This window comes from Pseudorasbora parva, chromosome 9 (assembly GCF_024679245.1).
Source record: "Pseudorasbora parva isolate DD20220531a chromosome 9, ASM2467924v1, whole genome shotgun sequence".
NCBI lineage: Eukaryota > Metazoa > Chordata > Actinopteri > Cypriniformes > Gobionidae > Pseudorasbora > Pseudorasbora parva.
This window is the reverse complement of record NC_090180.1, coordinates 29,132,840-29,149,171: the sequence shown is the minus strand read 5'-3', so window position 1 is coordinate 29,149,171 and position 16,332 is coordinate 29,132,840. Positions and strand designations below refer to the sequence as shown.

General features: G+C 34.8%; 1 protein-coding gene across 3 annotated transcripts; it reads right to left on the bottom strand.

The window, feature by feature from the left end:
- Positions 1 to 1,094: 1,094 nt before the first annotated feature.
- LOC137088836 (natural killer cell receptor 2B4-like) lies at positions 1,095 to 13,036 on the bottom strand. 3 transcript variants are annotated; one of them, XM_067452188.1, is made up of 5 exons: positions 12,822 to 13,036; positions 12,127 to 12,465; positions 11,643 to 11,969; positions 2,663 to 2,800; positions 1,095 to 1,518 (listed from the first exon to the last, which is right to left on the bottom strand). In XM_067452188.1, exons 1-4 carry the CDS (start codon positions 12,859 to 12,861, stop codon positions 2,667 to 2,669), a joined length of 840 nt encoding a protein of 279 aa, XP_067308289.1. In that variant the 5' UTR covers positions 12,862 to 13,036; the 3' UTR covers positions 1,095 to 1,518; positions 2,663 to 2,666. The 3 variants fall into 3 exon arrangements, with proteins under 3 accessions (XP_067308289.1, XP_067308290.1, XP_067308291.1); XM_067452189.1 differs by having other exon boundaries at positions 2,663 to 2,797; XM_067452190.1 differs by having other exon boundaries at positions 12,826 to 13,036.
- Between the last annotated feature and the right edge of the window lie 3,296 nt (positions 13,037 to 16,332).

Genomic DNA, 16,332 nt, shown 5'->3' with positions numbered 1-16,332 from the left:
TACTATTGCTCCGGTGTACTCAAATATCTATTTAGGCTAATAATGAGGATCAATTATTGTTGTAAAAGTGTTCATGTAGGCTACACGGTTGCATTATAACTTAGAACAGTAACATAAACACATGTAGACCCTGTGGAATATTCAACCAGAGAAAAAGCAGAGAAAATGACATTGACTAAAATGATGACCTCTCACATACATCACTCTGTTTGTTATGGAACCTTGTTTCCACCACAGAATAAATCATTTTAAAAGATTATTGCAACTTTTTATTTCAAAATTGTTTATATATCGCTATTCTGATGTGTAATTCAATTCTGATATGTAATTCTTTTTTTCTCAGAATTGCAAGATAACAAATAATTGTGAGTTATAAAGTCAGAATAGCGTGATATAATGTCAGAATTGCAAGATATAGTCAGAATTGAAAGCCATAAAGTCAGAATTGTGAGTTATAGCCTATATAAAGGCAGAATTGAGGGACATAAAGTCAAAATTGTTTGATATAAAGTCAGAATTGTGAGATATAAAGTCAGAATTGAGATTTGTAACGTCAGAATTGCGCGTTATAAAGTTAAAATTATGAGAAAGTCAGAATTGTGAGATATAAAGTTAGATTTGTGAGAAGAAAAATCACAATTTTAAATGTTTTTTGTTCTGTGCTGTGGAAAAAAGCTTCCATAGTTTATTCCACAGATTCTTAATCTTCTTTTTGTCTTTTCTAAATCAGATGATGACTGAAATGTGTAAGGCAAGCAACCTAATTACTTTGTAATGCCAATATCAATCATATTCGGCTAGGCAAGAGAGCAGTGATTAATCAAAATAGTAACAAAACAATTTAATTGACTGAAACTAGCTAAAACTAGAATTATGAATACAAATTTAACCAGAGCAAATATATTCTAAGGTCAAAATGAAGCACTCTTACATGCAGGTCACAGTATCACTTCATCAAATGACAAAACTGAGAATGTTTTTTTTTTTTTTTAAGATATATAATTTATTTAAAACAAATTCAAGCTTACAATCAGAATATAGACTGACATACTGAGAATTATAAATGAATGACAAACAAATATGTTTTCCTTCAGGAAAAATAAAAGCAGAATTACAGTAGCTACTGAAACTGCTAGAATCTTAATAAAATATATTTACAAATGAGCAAGTTGATGTGAGGATTAAAATATCTTCAAGTTTCTCATCACAAAAGTGATATATAACAAATCTCACCGCTTTTCACAGAATTCTTCAGTAAGTGGCATCGAAAGCACAGCAGATTAAAATGATTTAAAAACAGTCATCAGACCACCATTTTCATCATGTCTGGATGGACATTCTGAGTGATGGTGACGAAACACATGACTTTTTAAATATTCTACTAAAAAAACAGTTCCAATGGTAGACTTTAAAATAACCCCTATAACCAGAGGTTCAGTGTGTGCATTAATATAGTCTCTTTTTTCTGTTTTTCCACACACAATCTGTATTCCATCCTCAGCTCTTAATTTTCATCAGCTGCTTAAAAAAAAAAATGTTAGAAGACACACAAAAAATGTACAAAGCGCATATATAACCGATATATACATATGTAATATTGTGAAATATGATTTAAATGTAAAATAACTTTTCTATTTGAATATATTTTAAAATGTAGTTTATTCCAATGATGCAAAGCTGAATTTTGAGCATCATTACTCAAGTCTTCAGTGTCACACGATCCTTCACAAATCATTATAATATGATGATTTGGTGCTCAAGAATACTTTGATGAATAGAAAGATTTAAATAACAGAATTTATCTGAAATAGAAAGCGTTTGTAACATTGTATACTACTATTAATACATTTATTAAGCAAGGATGCATTCAATTGATCAAGTGACAGTATAGACTTGTATTACATTGCAAAAGCTTTATATTTTAGATAAATGCTGTTCTTTGAATTTTCTATTGATAAAATAATCCTGAAACTGCACACAAACTGTTTTCAACTTTGATAGTAATAATAATAATAATATTAATAATAATAATAAATGTGTCTTGAGCAGCAAATTCTGAAGAATCATGTGACTAAAGACTGGCGCAATGATGCTAAAATTCAGCATTGAATAACAAAAATAAATTGCATTTTAAAATATATTCAACTACAACTAAAATATATTCAACTACAAGTTATTTAAAATTGTAAAAATATTTCACAATAATACAGTTTTTTTTTGGATCAAATAATGCAAGCTTGATGAGCAGAGGAGACTTCTTTCAAAAACATTGAAAATAGTAATCTTTCCAAACTTTTGACCAGAAAAGTGTGTGTGTGTGTGTGGTTCTGTGTGCTTGTGTGTGTTATTGTATAAAGCAGCATGACTGTTTTAAACGTTGGTATAATAATAAAAATAATAAAAAAATCTTGATCAATGAATCATCATATTAGAATGATCTATGAAGGATCATGTGACACTGAAGACTGGAGTAATGATGCTGCAAATTCAGCTTTGATCACAGAAATAAATTACATTAAATATTCATATAGAAAACAGTTATTTAGACAAGTTATTTAAAGTTTAATATTTCACAATATGACCGTTTTACTGTACTGTATACTTTTTATTCATATAACTGGTGACCTGTGATCTTTCAAAAAAAAATTGTTTTTAAACTTACCACCTCAATCTTTTGAGCAGACTGTGTGAATCTCTTGATCTGTCTTTCCACGTTTTCTACAGACATACAATATCACACAGACTGCGAGAGATACAGGGATCAACACCAGGAGCACCAGACAGTAGAGCAATGAGTCTTCTGAAATGATAAACAGCTTCATGTCAGAACACACACACACACACACACACACACACACACACACACACACACACACACACAACACACACACACGACACACACAGCATTGCAGTCCCACAAACTAAAATTGTGTAATTTCTTTACCCTCATGCTGTTCCGTAATTGTACGATTTTCTTTTTTCTGTGAATCACAAAATATGATTTTTGAAGAATCTTTCAGCTGTTTCCTGGATTTGGCTTCTGTATGCACGTGTCGACAAATTAAACAAAAAAATCCACTGCCGCTTTAATATACATACATATACACATACAGTATATAAAGGTGCTGGTCATATAATTAAAGTATCATCAAAAAAGTTGATTTATTTCATTAATAAACTAGTGAAACTTGTATATTATATTTATGCATTACACACAGACTGATATATTTCAAATGTTTATTTATTTTAATTTTGATGATTATAACTGACAACTAAGGGAAATCCCAAATTTAGTGCATCAGAAAATTAGAGTATTACTTAAAAGTATTAATATGTAGTATTTTTGCAGTAAAATATCAAAAAAAAACTAGGCCAGTGTTATATATTTTGTTCAGTTGAATTATTACAATATCTCAAATGTTTCCAAACATTTGTAAATTGTGAGAAAATTGCTATTTTTATCCAAGGAGCCGGGACGTCTGAGTGAGTCACCTGTCAATTCTGTCATATCTGCAGTATCCTCGGTTTTATTCTGTATAAATGCTTTACTCTTCGGAGTGTGCAACATGTGTCACAGCAGCCAGTGAGCAAACACAGAGTAACATCATAACATCATTGATAAACATAGCTGTGTTACCTCATACTCATGACCTGAAATGCGGAAATGCCGTCGGCGACTGTGTCCCGTCATAAAACAAAATCCCACGGATCACAAGCAGTGCCTTCAACAACAATTGCTCCAAATTATTGCATCCGCGATGATTTCCATTTGCATGCTTGTTTGTTTTCCTCGTCACTCTCGCTGACGATAAAGCGAGAATACCTCGTCTGTTTGGGGAGGTGTTTATACTCGACGCACACACTGGGTGCTGACGTGATGAGACATCATGCTTGGCCAGATTCACTTGGAACTAGTGCTTCTTCGGTTGCGGATATTCACAAAAAGTTACACAATTTGAAGTGAACACCGCCAAGCAAAAATGGGATCTTGCACACACCTCGCCCTAGCACTCGTGCTAGTGTAAACAAGGCTTAAAGCTACACTGAACTTGGTAGTTTGATAGATGCAAGTTAATCTTCAATTCGATCTTGAAATGATTCTGTAGAGATGGCAACACAGTCTCCTTTTTTTGCCAAATAAATGAAAAGTATGTCAATGTCTTCTATTTCGCTGTATCAAAATCTTACCTAGCTGTCCTCAGAGATGGTCAAGTCAGTTCAGTTGATGCATGATTACATGATATAATGTTTTTTTATTCTGTATCCTAAATTGTTGACAATTAAGCTATATATCATATGCTGAAGTAAATTTCTGGAGTGTTAACAATTTAAAGAAAAAACAACAACAAGAAACATACAGAATCAAAAACCGTGACCCTTACTCTACCACCTGAATGTCTCAACAGAAATCGAGACTCATCAGACCAGCCAACATTTTTCCAGTCTTCAACTGTCTAACTGTATCAGTAAGCTTGTGCAAATTGTAGCCTCGTTTTCCTATTTGTAGTGGAGATAAGTGGATATGTGGCGTGTTGTGGCTTTACAAATGCTTTGCTGCATACCTCGTATGTAACGAGTGGTTATTTCAGTCAAAGTTATTCTTCTATCAGATTAAATCAGTCGGCCCATTCTGCTCTGACATCTAGCATCAACAAGGCATTTTCGTCCACAGGACTGCCGCATACTGGATGTTTTTCCCTTTTCGCACCATTCTTTGTAAACCCTAGAAATGGTTGTGCGTGAAAATCCCAGTAACTGAGCAGATTGTGAAATACTCAGACGGGCCCGTCTGGCACCAACAACCATGCCACGCTCAAAATTGCTTAAATCACTTTTCTTTCCCATTCCGACAATCAGATTTCAGGAGTTCAGGAGATTGTCTTGACCAGGACCAAACCCCAAAATGCATTGAAGCAACTTTGATTGGATGATTGCATTAATGAGAAATTGAACAGGTGTTCCTAATAAACCTTTAAGTGCGTGTGTATATATATAAGTTTGTTTGTTTTTTTAAAGGCGAGACACGGCAGGTGAAAACATTTTTTTCATGCAGTGGTCAATTTTGAGATTTTGGGCCAGTTTGCTCCCTTAACATGTAAGCTTTCATGTCAAAATAAAAAATATGTCGACATTACACATTAATGTGGTTAATTCACTATATTTTGTCAACTTGCGCCTTTAGAGTTCTACACGAAATCATCAAAAGTTATTCTAACGCGAGCTCCCGTGCCGTCTCCATTCACAGAAACATGTCATGCTTGCTATCATTGTAAAGCTCTCAGCGCTGTGTACGATAATATCTAATCCAAATATGGGTATTTCCTTTGTAGAACTAACCAACCACGAAAGTTTGCAGCCGAAAATTACATCTGATTGGCCGATGTCAAAACTGTGATACGAACCGAACCGTGGGTTTTGTGAACCATGCCACCCCTAATATGCAACTAAAGCAATCTGATGCAGTTTTTTTTCATTGCTTTTCCATTGCTTTTATTGTTTTTGGTTGTTTTGTTCATTTATTGTGGATATTTAATGTTTTCAGTGTTAAATAGTCTTTAGAAATAAAAGTTTATTGATCTTTGAAAAGGTGCGCCTGCACTATTATGCTATTATCATTATTTTAGATGAAAATGGTCTCAGAACGACAATATTATCATGTGAATCTCCCCCACATTTTTGAATGGGTTTTGTTTCACAGTCCTCTCTACAGGGTGTGGTTATCCCTATTGCCTGTACACTGTTTTCTACCACATATTTTCCTTCCTTTCGCCTCTCTATTAATGTGCTTGGACACAGAGCTCTGTAAACAGCCAGCCTCTTTTGCAATGACCTTTTGTGTCTTGCCCTCCTTGTGCAAGTTGTCAATTGTCATCTTTTGGACAACTGTCAAGTCAGCTGTCTTCCCCATGATTGTGTAGCCTACAGAACTAGACTGAGAGAACATTGAAAGGCCTTTGGAGATGTTTTGAGTTAATTAGCTGATTAGAGTGTCGCACCAGGTGTCTTCAATATTGAACCTTTTCAAAATATTCGAAATTTCTGAGATACTGAATTTGAGATATTCCTTAGTTGTCAGTTATAATCATCAAAAAAAAAAAAAATTTGAAATATACCAGTCGGTGTATAAAGAATGAATATAATATATATAAGTTTGAATGTAATTAGTGAAATAAATCAACTTTTTAAAGATATTCTAATTATATGACCACCTGTACATACACTCACCTAAAGGATTATTAGGAACACCATAATAATAATGTGTTTGACCAACTTTCGCCTTCAGAACTGCCTTAATTCTACGTGGTATTGATTCAACAAGGTGCTGAAAGCATTCTTTAGAAATGTTGGCCCATATTGATAGGATAGCATCTTGCAGTTGATGGAGATTTGTGGGATGCACATCCAGGGCACAAAGCTCCCGTTCCACCACATCCCAAAGATGCTCTATTGGGTTGATCTGGTGACTGTAAGGGCCATTTTAATTCATTGTCATGTTCAAGAAACCAATTTGAAATGATTCAAGTTTTGTGACATGGTGCATTATCCTGCTGGAAGTAGCCATCAGAGGCAGGGTACATGGTGGTCATAAAGGGATGGACATGGTCAGAAACAATGCTCAGGTAGGCCGTGGCATTTAAACGATGCCCAGTTGGCACTAAGGGGCCTAAAGTGGGCCAAGGAAACATCCCCCACACCATTACACCACCATCACCAGCCTGCACAGTGGTAACAAGGCATGATGGATCGATGTTCTCATTCTGTTTACGCCAAATTCTTACTCTACCACCTGAATGTCTCAACAGAAATCGAGACTCATCAGACCAGCCAACATTTTTCCAGTCTTCAACTGTCTAACTGTATCAGTAAGCTTGTGCAAATTGTAGCCTCGTTTTCCTATTTGTAGTGGAGATAAGTGGATATGTGGCGTGTTGTGGCTTTACAAATGCTTTGCTGCATACCTCGTATGTAACGAGTGGTTATTTCAGTCAAAGTTATTCTTCTATCAGATTAAATCAGTCGGCCCATTCTGCTCTGACATCTAGCATCAACAAGGCATTTTCGTCCACAGGACTGCCGCATACTGGATGTTTTTCCCTTTTCGCACCATTCTTTGTAAACCCTAGAAATGGTTGTGCGTGAAAATCCCAGTAACTGAGCAGATTGTGAAATACTCAGACGGGCCCGTCTGGCACCAACAACCATGCCACACTCAAAATTGCTTAAATCACTTTTCTTTCCCATTCCGACAATCAGATTTCAGGAGTTCAGGAGATTGTCTTGACCAGGACCAAACCCCAAAATGCATTGAAGCAACTTTGATTGGATGATTGCATTAATGAGAAATTGAACAGGTGTTCCTAATAACCCTTTAAGTGTGTGTATATATATATGTTTGTTTGTTTTTTTAAAGGCGAGACACGGCAGGTGAAAACATTTTTTTCATGCAGTGGTCAATTTTGAGATTTTGGGCCAGTTTGCTCCCTTAACATGTAAGCTTTCATGTCAAAATAAAAAATATGTCGACATTACACATTAATGTGGTTAATTCACTATATTTTGTCAACTTGCGCCTTTAGAGTTCTACCCGAAATCATCAAAAGTTATTCTAACGCGAGCTCCCGTGCCGTCTCCATTCACAGAAACATGTCATGCTTGCTATCATTGTAAAGCTCTCAGCGCTGTGTACGATAATATCTAATCCAAATATGGGTATTTCCTTTGTAGAACTAACCAACCACGAAAGTTTGCAGCCGAAAATCACATCTGATTGGCCGATGTCAATTTCACACTACGTCATACATGTTGCCGGCTGCTGCTGCCTTGTGTATTCTCCATCTGAGAGAAAATGCAGACAATGCCGAAATAAGCTCATAAACGTTCACAGAAAGGATAAAGTAGCAAGAGATGATAAAAAGAAAGTAAACAACAACAGATTAGATGATGAAACCTTGTCAGAATTAGATTCAAATAGTTATAGATGGACATACAGCAAACAGGGACAGTTTTTTTTGCTGTTTTTGTGACCTTTTATGATGTGTTTGTTGAAGGCTTTTGCTATTAATAATTTATCAAGTTATTAATTTACATATGTTTTAAATGTTATATACTGCTGATATAAATTAAGTAAATATATCTTTTTTTTTTAGGTTGGGGGAAATGTATGCAATTATACAATACAAAACTTTAAAGGCCATTTTCTCAAAATGAGTTTTTTTCTCACACTCAGAGTTAGATATTTCCACTTCAGTAGCATACAAGCTCCACATTTTCCAGCCTTATACTCAACTATATTGTAAAGGATTTTTCAGACTGATTTGTTGTTAAAAAATTCCAAATTTGGCAGACGCTTTTATCCAAATTGACTTACATTGCATTCAAGGTACACATTTTACATTTTTGTCAATTCTTGCTTTCCCTGGGAATCAAACCCATGACCTTGGCATTGCTAGCGCCGTGCTCTACTCATTGAGCTACAGGAAAGAGTTATCTTGAGTTATAGGTCTTTTTACTCAAAAAAATATGGGGGAAATTGATTTTTCAAGGCTATTGTCAGTATTCTATAATTTACTAAAGCACAAAATAAGATATCCAGAATCCCCTCTCATCTAATATGTCAACAAATAGAACGAAGAATTTTGAACCTGGTCTTTTCCAATTTCCAGATTTTGTTTTTGGAAATAAATGCAAATGAGCATACATTTAAGTATACAAGACCTCATTTGCATATTAAAAATTATTTTATATGCCAGTAATAAACTGGAAACGTTTCATAGTGATATCTTGTAATTTAAAAAAAAATCCCTATTTACCTGTAGTGTCTCACCTTAATATCTTTTTACTGAATTATATGCTTTTATTTATATTAATTTTATATTATATTTTATAAATTTTATATTTATAAGATTTTTCTTTGCATCTTCCTTCCCTAGAGAATAATAGTGAATATTGTCTCTACCTCTTACTGAGAGGAAGCACGTTATCAGCATGTTTTGGGACACTTTCTGGTTTTCTGGGTAAGATGGTGTCTGCTCCAGTCCTGGAAGGTCACCACGTGCCTAATTCCATTGAAAGCATCAACAAGTGCTTTATGGAGATGTGTATCTGATTAACTGGCTATGTGTGAAAATTTACTATGACCATTTTCTCTTAGCCAATCAGAATCATTCAACCTGCAGTAATGACGTAGCTAGACCTTGGGAAAGAGTATAATTGGTATGTAAAAGGTATATGCATAGAGTACGGCATACAAACTCCTTGAGAAACTTGAAGCAGGCTTCTGCGGATGAAACTGCAAACTATTGCATTCCTGATTCTTGGTATTTATTCTTCACAACTGCTCATGGATCCTAAACTATAGAAGCCTGTTTCCACCACTAAATACAAAAATAAAAAGAGTAATTACGACTTTTTATCTCAGAAATCTGAATTATAAATTGTGAGTTATAATCCCAGAATATAATCCCAGAATTTTGACTTAATAGCTCGCAATTGTGAGAAAAAAGTCATAATTACTCTTTTTATTTTTATATTTAGTGGCTGAAACGTGCTTCCATACTAAACTACTGTCCCCTAACACCACTATTACCTACGTTTGTTTTAACAGAGATTGGTAGGTCTATTAGAAAAATCTGTTGACTTTAGCAATCTTTGTTGGATTATATGTCAACGGTGATGGTTCAAAAATGGGAAAAAGACTTTTAGATTGTGGTTCTTAACAAACATTCTTTTGGTATCTTAATTTTAAAGGCCATCAATGGCTCAATCCCACAAGGAGTAAATTGTACACATTTTCAGTGGTCAAAAACCAAATGTGGATCCATTTGCACACAGCAGATACTTGGAATATCTAAAGAACAAGTAATGTTGAAACCAGAAATGTATCTTGTTTTTTATCAACACAATTACCTGACTGAGCATCATAAACATGATTTACATGCATGTAACTCTAAAAGTATTAAAGGTATCTTAGTAACTTGCTAGATTCTAATTCTTAATAAACTTTTCTTTTGTAATCTTAATTTTTAAGACCCTGTATTAGTCAATCCCAGAGATACTGGTAGCTTCAAAATCTTTGAATTTGAATGCTTTATCCCCATTTTTAATGGTCTCTGTTGGTATATAAAGCAACAAAGATATCTATAGTCAACAGATTTTACTAATAGACCAACCAATTTCTGTGTAAAAAGTCATTTTACCTCCCTGTAATTTGGCTACAAATCTCAGGTGTAAATTCAAAATAGTGGACTATTCAGCGAATATTCATTCATGACGTTTAAGATTTTGGGTCATCATTATTTATGTTTGTCATTCTTTAGAAAAATGATAATAAAACATATTTACATCTGTGTTGCTAAATAAGGTGAATAGAATTAGAAGTCTCGCACATTAAAAACAGCTTACTTGCGCGTTGAAAAATAAGATGAAATATTCTTCAAATAAAATAAAATAAAAGATATGGGTAAAGAACAACATGAGGGTGAGGGAATGATGACCATATGTTTGGGTGAACTACACTCTTAAAAAAGAAAACTTTTAGAAAGAAAACTGAGTTTTCTTAGCAATGCCATAGAAGATACGCTGGTTCTGCAGAAAACAGCTTTTAAAGGGATACTTCACCGCTTTTTCATTTTAAACTATGTTATTCCCTTAACTAAGATGAGTTGATACACACCTCTCTCGTCTCAGTGCGTGCACTTAATCTCTGACGCGCGGTGACGATCTGATAGCATTTAGCTTAGCCCACTAAGCCCAGTTCATTCACTATGGAACCAAACAGAGATCGAGTTAGAAGTGACCAAACACCTCCACGTTTACCACATACAGTTACACGAACGATCAAGTATGATGACATAGAATAAAATGTGCCGCTTTTCTAAGCAGATTAAAAAGGAGAACTATAATGTATGGTGGAATAGCACTTCTGCGAGTACTTCGACTCGGCCCCTATTTACAGCAATGAGAGAGGGAGGCGGAGATGGGAGGGAGGATTTTTCAGCCGAGACTTTTTACTGCGCCGAGTCGAAGTACTCTCAGAAGTGCTATTCCACCATACATTATAGTTCTCCTTTTTAATCTGCTGTCATTTTTAATGTCATCATACTTGATCGTTTGACTATTCGTGTAGCTATATTTAAATGGGGTAAACGTGGAGGTGTTTGGTCTCTTCTAACTTGATCTCTGTTTGGTTCCATAGTGAATGAACTGGGCTTAGTGGGCTAAGCTAAATGCTATCAGATAGTCACTGCGCGTCAGAGATTAAGTGCACGCACTGAGACGAGAGAGGTATGTATCAACTCGTCTTAGTTAAGGGAATAACATAGTTTAATATGAAAAAGCGGTGAAGTATCCCTTTAAAAGAACCATTTTTTCTTATTAGGAATAACTATACTCTAATAAAAAATGTTTTCCACAATAAATAACCTTTTTTTGGAATAGATAGGTTCCTAAGATGTCAAAGGTTCTTCCTTATTTTAAGAGTGTAACCTTTCAAATGTCATGCACAACAGTACAAATATCTCTTCTAAGCTTTCATTTACAATACAGTACAGTAGAGTCTAGACAGAGAAGATTCAGTCATGTATAAGAAAAGAAAAAGTTCGGAATTAAAAAGGAAAGTTCTGAATAAAACACCACTGACATACCTGAAGGTAGCTTGCACAGATCTGTAACATTAAGCAGTGTTGTCTGGTTGCTGAAGGGATTGTTTACCACACAGCTGTAGGTGTTATCATCGTGATACTCCATATCCAGGGGTAAGGACAGGTTGCTGTTAAAATCGGAGCTGTTGACGCTGGAGACTAAATCATTGCCTTTGTACAAGGAGAGCGTCGCCCCAGTGGCATTCTTCACAGAACACATCAAGGCACATGCTGGAGCTAAAGATCTGTCGAGATCTTTGCTATTGATCTGTCGAGGCTCTGTCGAGTTCTGTACAGAGACACTGTGGATGATGGGAATGGGCAGAGGAGCTGGAATATACAATCAGGTCCTATTAGTTAAATGTTGACATAAACATGAAGATTAATAAATGCTTTAGGAGTATTTTTCATTGTTAGGTCACATTAACTAACGTGTTTAACAAATTCATGTTAACAAATGGAACATTATTGTTACAAATATTCTCACCATAGATTTTAAGACTGTAGCTCTTGTTGAAAGTCTTTCTGCCACTGATGATGGTTAGTTTATAAACTCCTGAGTGTTCAGATCTGGTGTTTTTAATGGTAAGAGAGCCGGTTTGATGGTCCAGTTGCAGTCTATCTCTGAATGGCAACTGTCCACTGACAAATATGGAGAACATGTAGGACCATTTAATGATTTTAGCTATCAGAGTGCTGTTAGGTCCAAACTTCCACAATAAGTCATCATTTCGTTTAATATTTTCGATTTCAGTGTCCAGAGTGACCGAATCTCCAACCAGAACTGACACTGTTTCAGAGTTATTCATCTCTGCACCAAACACACCTGCAGAAACACAAACTGCTTGTTATGAAATCATGTTGTCATGACTTAATCCTAGCTGAGGAAATGTTCTTTTTAAACAGATCTTGCTTATGCTTCCTAATTTTAAGCTTCAATACAGCCATCATTGCTGTTTTAAGATAATTTGCTGGAGTGGCTGCAGTTTGGTTAACTGGTGTTTGATGTCATTAAAAACTACATAAATAAATAGTTTAAAAAAAGGTAATACAAAGAGCACTTTAAAAAAAAACTGTAATAATATTGCATTGCTCCAAACTCTGAAAAACACAACGCTGTTAAAGAAATATTAGATCAGATCTCTGTAGTAATAATAATAATAAATACATTTCTTAACCTACCGACCAGTAAAGACGAGATAAAGACAGTCTTGAAACGCATTGTCCTCCACAGCTCCAAACAGTGTCTGAAAACTGTGCGTTAAGAACTGCTCCACACTCACTAGAACTGGTAAAAAATGCTTGTCGAAATATAGTTCGTGGCTATAGCGCTAGTGGCTCATCGATTAAGCCAAATAAAAAAAAACAGGATCGACTCCCAGTATGTTTGTCACGTGTTAAAGGTGAGATGAATCAATACGCTCGTGTTCGACACGCTCACTACCTTTGGGCACGCCCATTGCTCTCACACTTGGAGGAAGAAGAGTGTTTGTGTTTGTGTTTGTGTTTGTGTTAGTATAGGCTACCCTATTTTTTTACGGTCTATGGTTAGTACCAGGTGGCAAACGTTTCTCACTTTGGAGGTTAATACAACAGGACTAAAGGCACCCATTAAGAAAATGTGCTTTTCATTAATCCCATAATGTATGATTGTGATTGCAGAAAAAATAAATAAATAAAAATGATGATTAAATAAAAATATACATGTTTGTATTGAACGTTTATGGAGCAACATATTTAATCATAAAAGTGGTTTATTTTGTTTAAAAATCTCATAAATGTATGGGGTTACCCCACAGACACACGGGGCAAAAAGCTCACCGGCATGGGGACACAGGGGTAGACCGAGTACAGTTGGTACACTTCTTGCTTTTTCAGTTACCACACCAAAACTGAGGTCTGAAAATAAGTATTTTTTTTCATATGGCATTTCCTTTACTTGTCTACTAAAATATTAATAATTATTAACATGCATAAGTAGGTCATATTTGCCACAGTTAGCTCATAAACACAATAAGCTTTTTCATTCCAACTGTACCCATGTTGGGTACAGTTGAGACACCTATCCGTAATCCTGTAAAACTGTCCAACCAATTCATTGAATTAGTAAAATACCTTTAAAAATGAGAATTCAACATTTTTTATTTCCAATTAGTATTTTATTTGATTATTTATCTATAATAAATTGCCATTTGCCACTGGCAGATTATTTTGCTTATTTTAAGCAAAAACTTTAGGGGAAAAAATTTAAAATCCCAAAACAAGACAGATTTTACCAGTCTAGTAAATACTTCTTACTTTATTTATTTATTTATTTTTTAACTTTTTGATGTTTGGACTTGAAATAAGTCAAAAATTGCATGTGCTGCAATAGGATTCTAGTGCAGGTATAATTGATACACTGCGTCTCAACTGTACCCTGCTGACCATTTCTCCATATTTTAGGACTGCCTTGCATTTACCTCAAATATACTTTTTTGAGAGAAAAAAAAACAACTGTTGTTATAATTATCTTGAACAAAACAAAAAAATCATTATTAATGCAGCATAAACTTTGCGCTGCTGGCCGTCAAAGAGCAGACAAATTTCCACGAGCATCACAAAAAGCAGATGTTTTGGAAAGTGCTGAGGCAAGTTCTGTGTAACATGAGAAAGAACCTCATTGATTCTTGCTGAAGCTCAAACGTGCTGCGTAACACAAGAATGAATCTCATTGGTTATTATTGAAGTTCAAAGGTGCTGCGTGACACAAGAATGAACCTCATTGGTTCTTGCTGAAGCTCAAATGTGCTGCGTGACACAAGAATGAACCTCATTGGTTCTTGCTGAAGCTCAAACGAGCTGCATCACAAAAGAATGAACCTCACTGGTTCTTCCTGAAGCTCAAATGTGCTGCATGACACAAGAATGAACCTCATTGATTCTTGCTGAAGCTCAAATGTGATGCGTGACAAAAGAATGAACCTCACTGGTTCTTGCTGAAGCTCAAATGTGCTGCATGACACAAGAATGAACCTCATTGGTTCTAGCTGAAGCTCAAACGAGCTGCATAACAAAAGAATGAACCTCATTGGTTCTAGCTGAAGCTCAAATGTGATGTGTGACACAAGAATGAACCTCATTGGTTCTAGCTGAAGCTCAAACGAGCTGCATAACAAAAGAATGAACCTCATTGGTTCTAGCTGAAGCTCAAATGTGATGTGTGACACAAGAATGAACCTCATTGGTTCTAGCTGAAGCTCAAATGTGCTGCGTGACACAAGAATGAACCTCATTGGTTCTTGCTGAAGCTCAAACGAGCTGCATAACACAAGAATGAACCTCACTGGTTCTTGCTGAAGCTCAAATGTGCTGCATGACACAAGAATGAACCTCATTGGTTCTTGCTGAAGCTCAAACGAGCTGCATAACAAAAGAATTAACCTCAGTGGTTCTTTACAGAAGCTCAAACGTGCTTCTAAAAAATACACATAATACCACGCCAAAGATTGGCACCCACAGCTGAATCATTATTTTCCAAACTGCTGGTCCAATGTGGCTACAGTATAATATCATATACATTCCTTTTTACTTGATTATTTAAATGGTTTACTTAAGGTTTACTTAAGGTCCAAGACAGAGTTCAATCTTTTCATCTCACTACAGTTTGCTAAGTTTCAAATGATTATTAAACAGCAAGCACAAAAAAGCGGTAATAATAAAAACAGTAGGCTACATACAGCAATAACAATATGTCTGTAGCATATTACTCACCAAATAAAATAGTATAAGATCTATCTCCTAAGAACTTAATTGTTCCACTTACTGCGTGTGAGGTCCTTCTCAAACAAGAGCTGAATACGCTGGGCCTTGCATTTGTAGTGCACATGAATGTCTATGGTCTGTGAATACATTCCTCAGAACTGAAAATTAATTTTCACACATTGTGGTTGAAGCGCCAAGAGTTCATCCAGTCTTCAAAGGTGCAGTACACTTGGCATTGCTTCTGTTTTGTAGTATTTTAAAATTAGATTTTGTTTATGGTTGATTTTGGTCGATTTATGGTCGATTTTGCTAATGACATTATGTGCTGAAGTAGACATATAATACAGTAATCATATGTATGTGAAAGGAGAAGGCCTATGTGTTTGAGAGTAAAAATATATGTATGTAAAAGGAGAATGTAAGTGTGAGAGAGTGCTAGAATGAATATATATATATATATATATATATATATATATATATATATATATATATATATATATATATATATATATATATATATATATATATATATATAATTTATATATATATATATATATATATATATATAATATATATAATTTAATTCAATAAATTCAATTACATTTTGGAAAAAGAGTAGTTAATTATGGGGAAAAACGTACAGGCTACTGCAATATGTGATTTAAGGGATTTACTTTACAAAACGTTCAAAAGTTATTTTATGTTTTTAAAAAATGTGTTCTCAAGATTTTAATATTACTGAAATCAGTATTATGTGAAATTAATGAGAAAAGCAGAGTATTAAAGTTAAACGAACCTTTTTGCTTTAAATTAACTCCCATAAGCCATAAAACCTGGCATTTTTCATTATTGCGTTAAATAAGTTAGAGGGATGTAATTACAGAGTCGAATTTAAAAAGAAGTAACGGAAGACACCGTGAAGATTTAAACTGTATTTATTTATGACAGA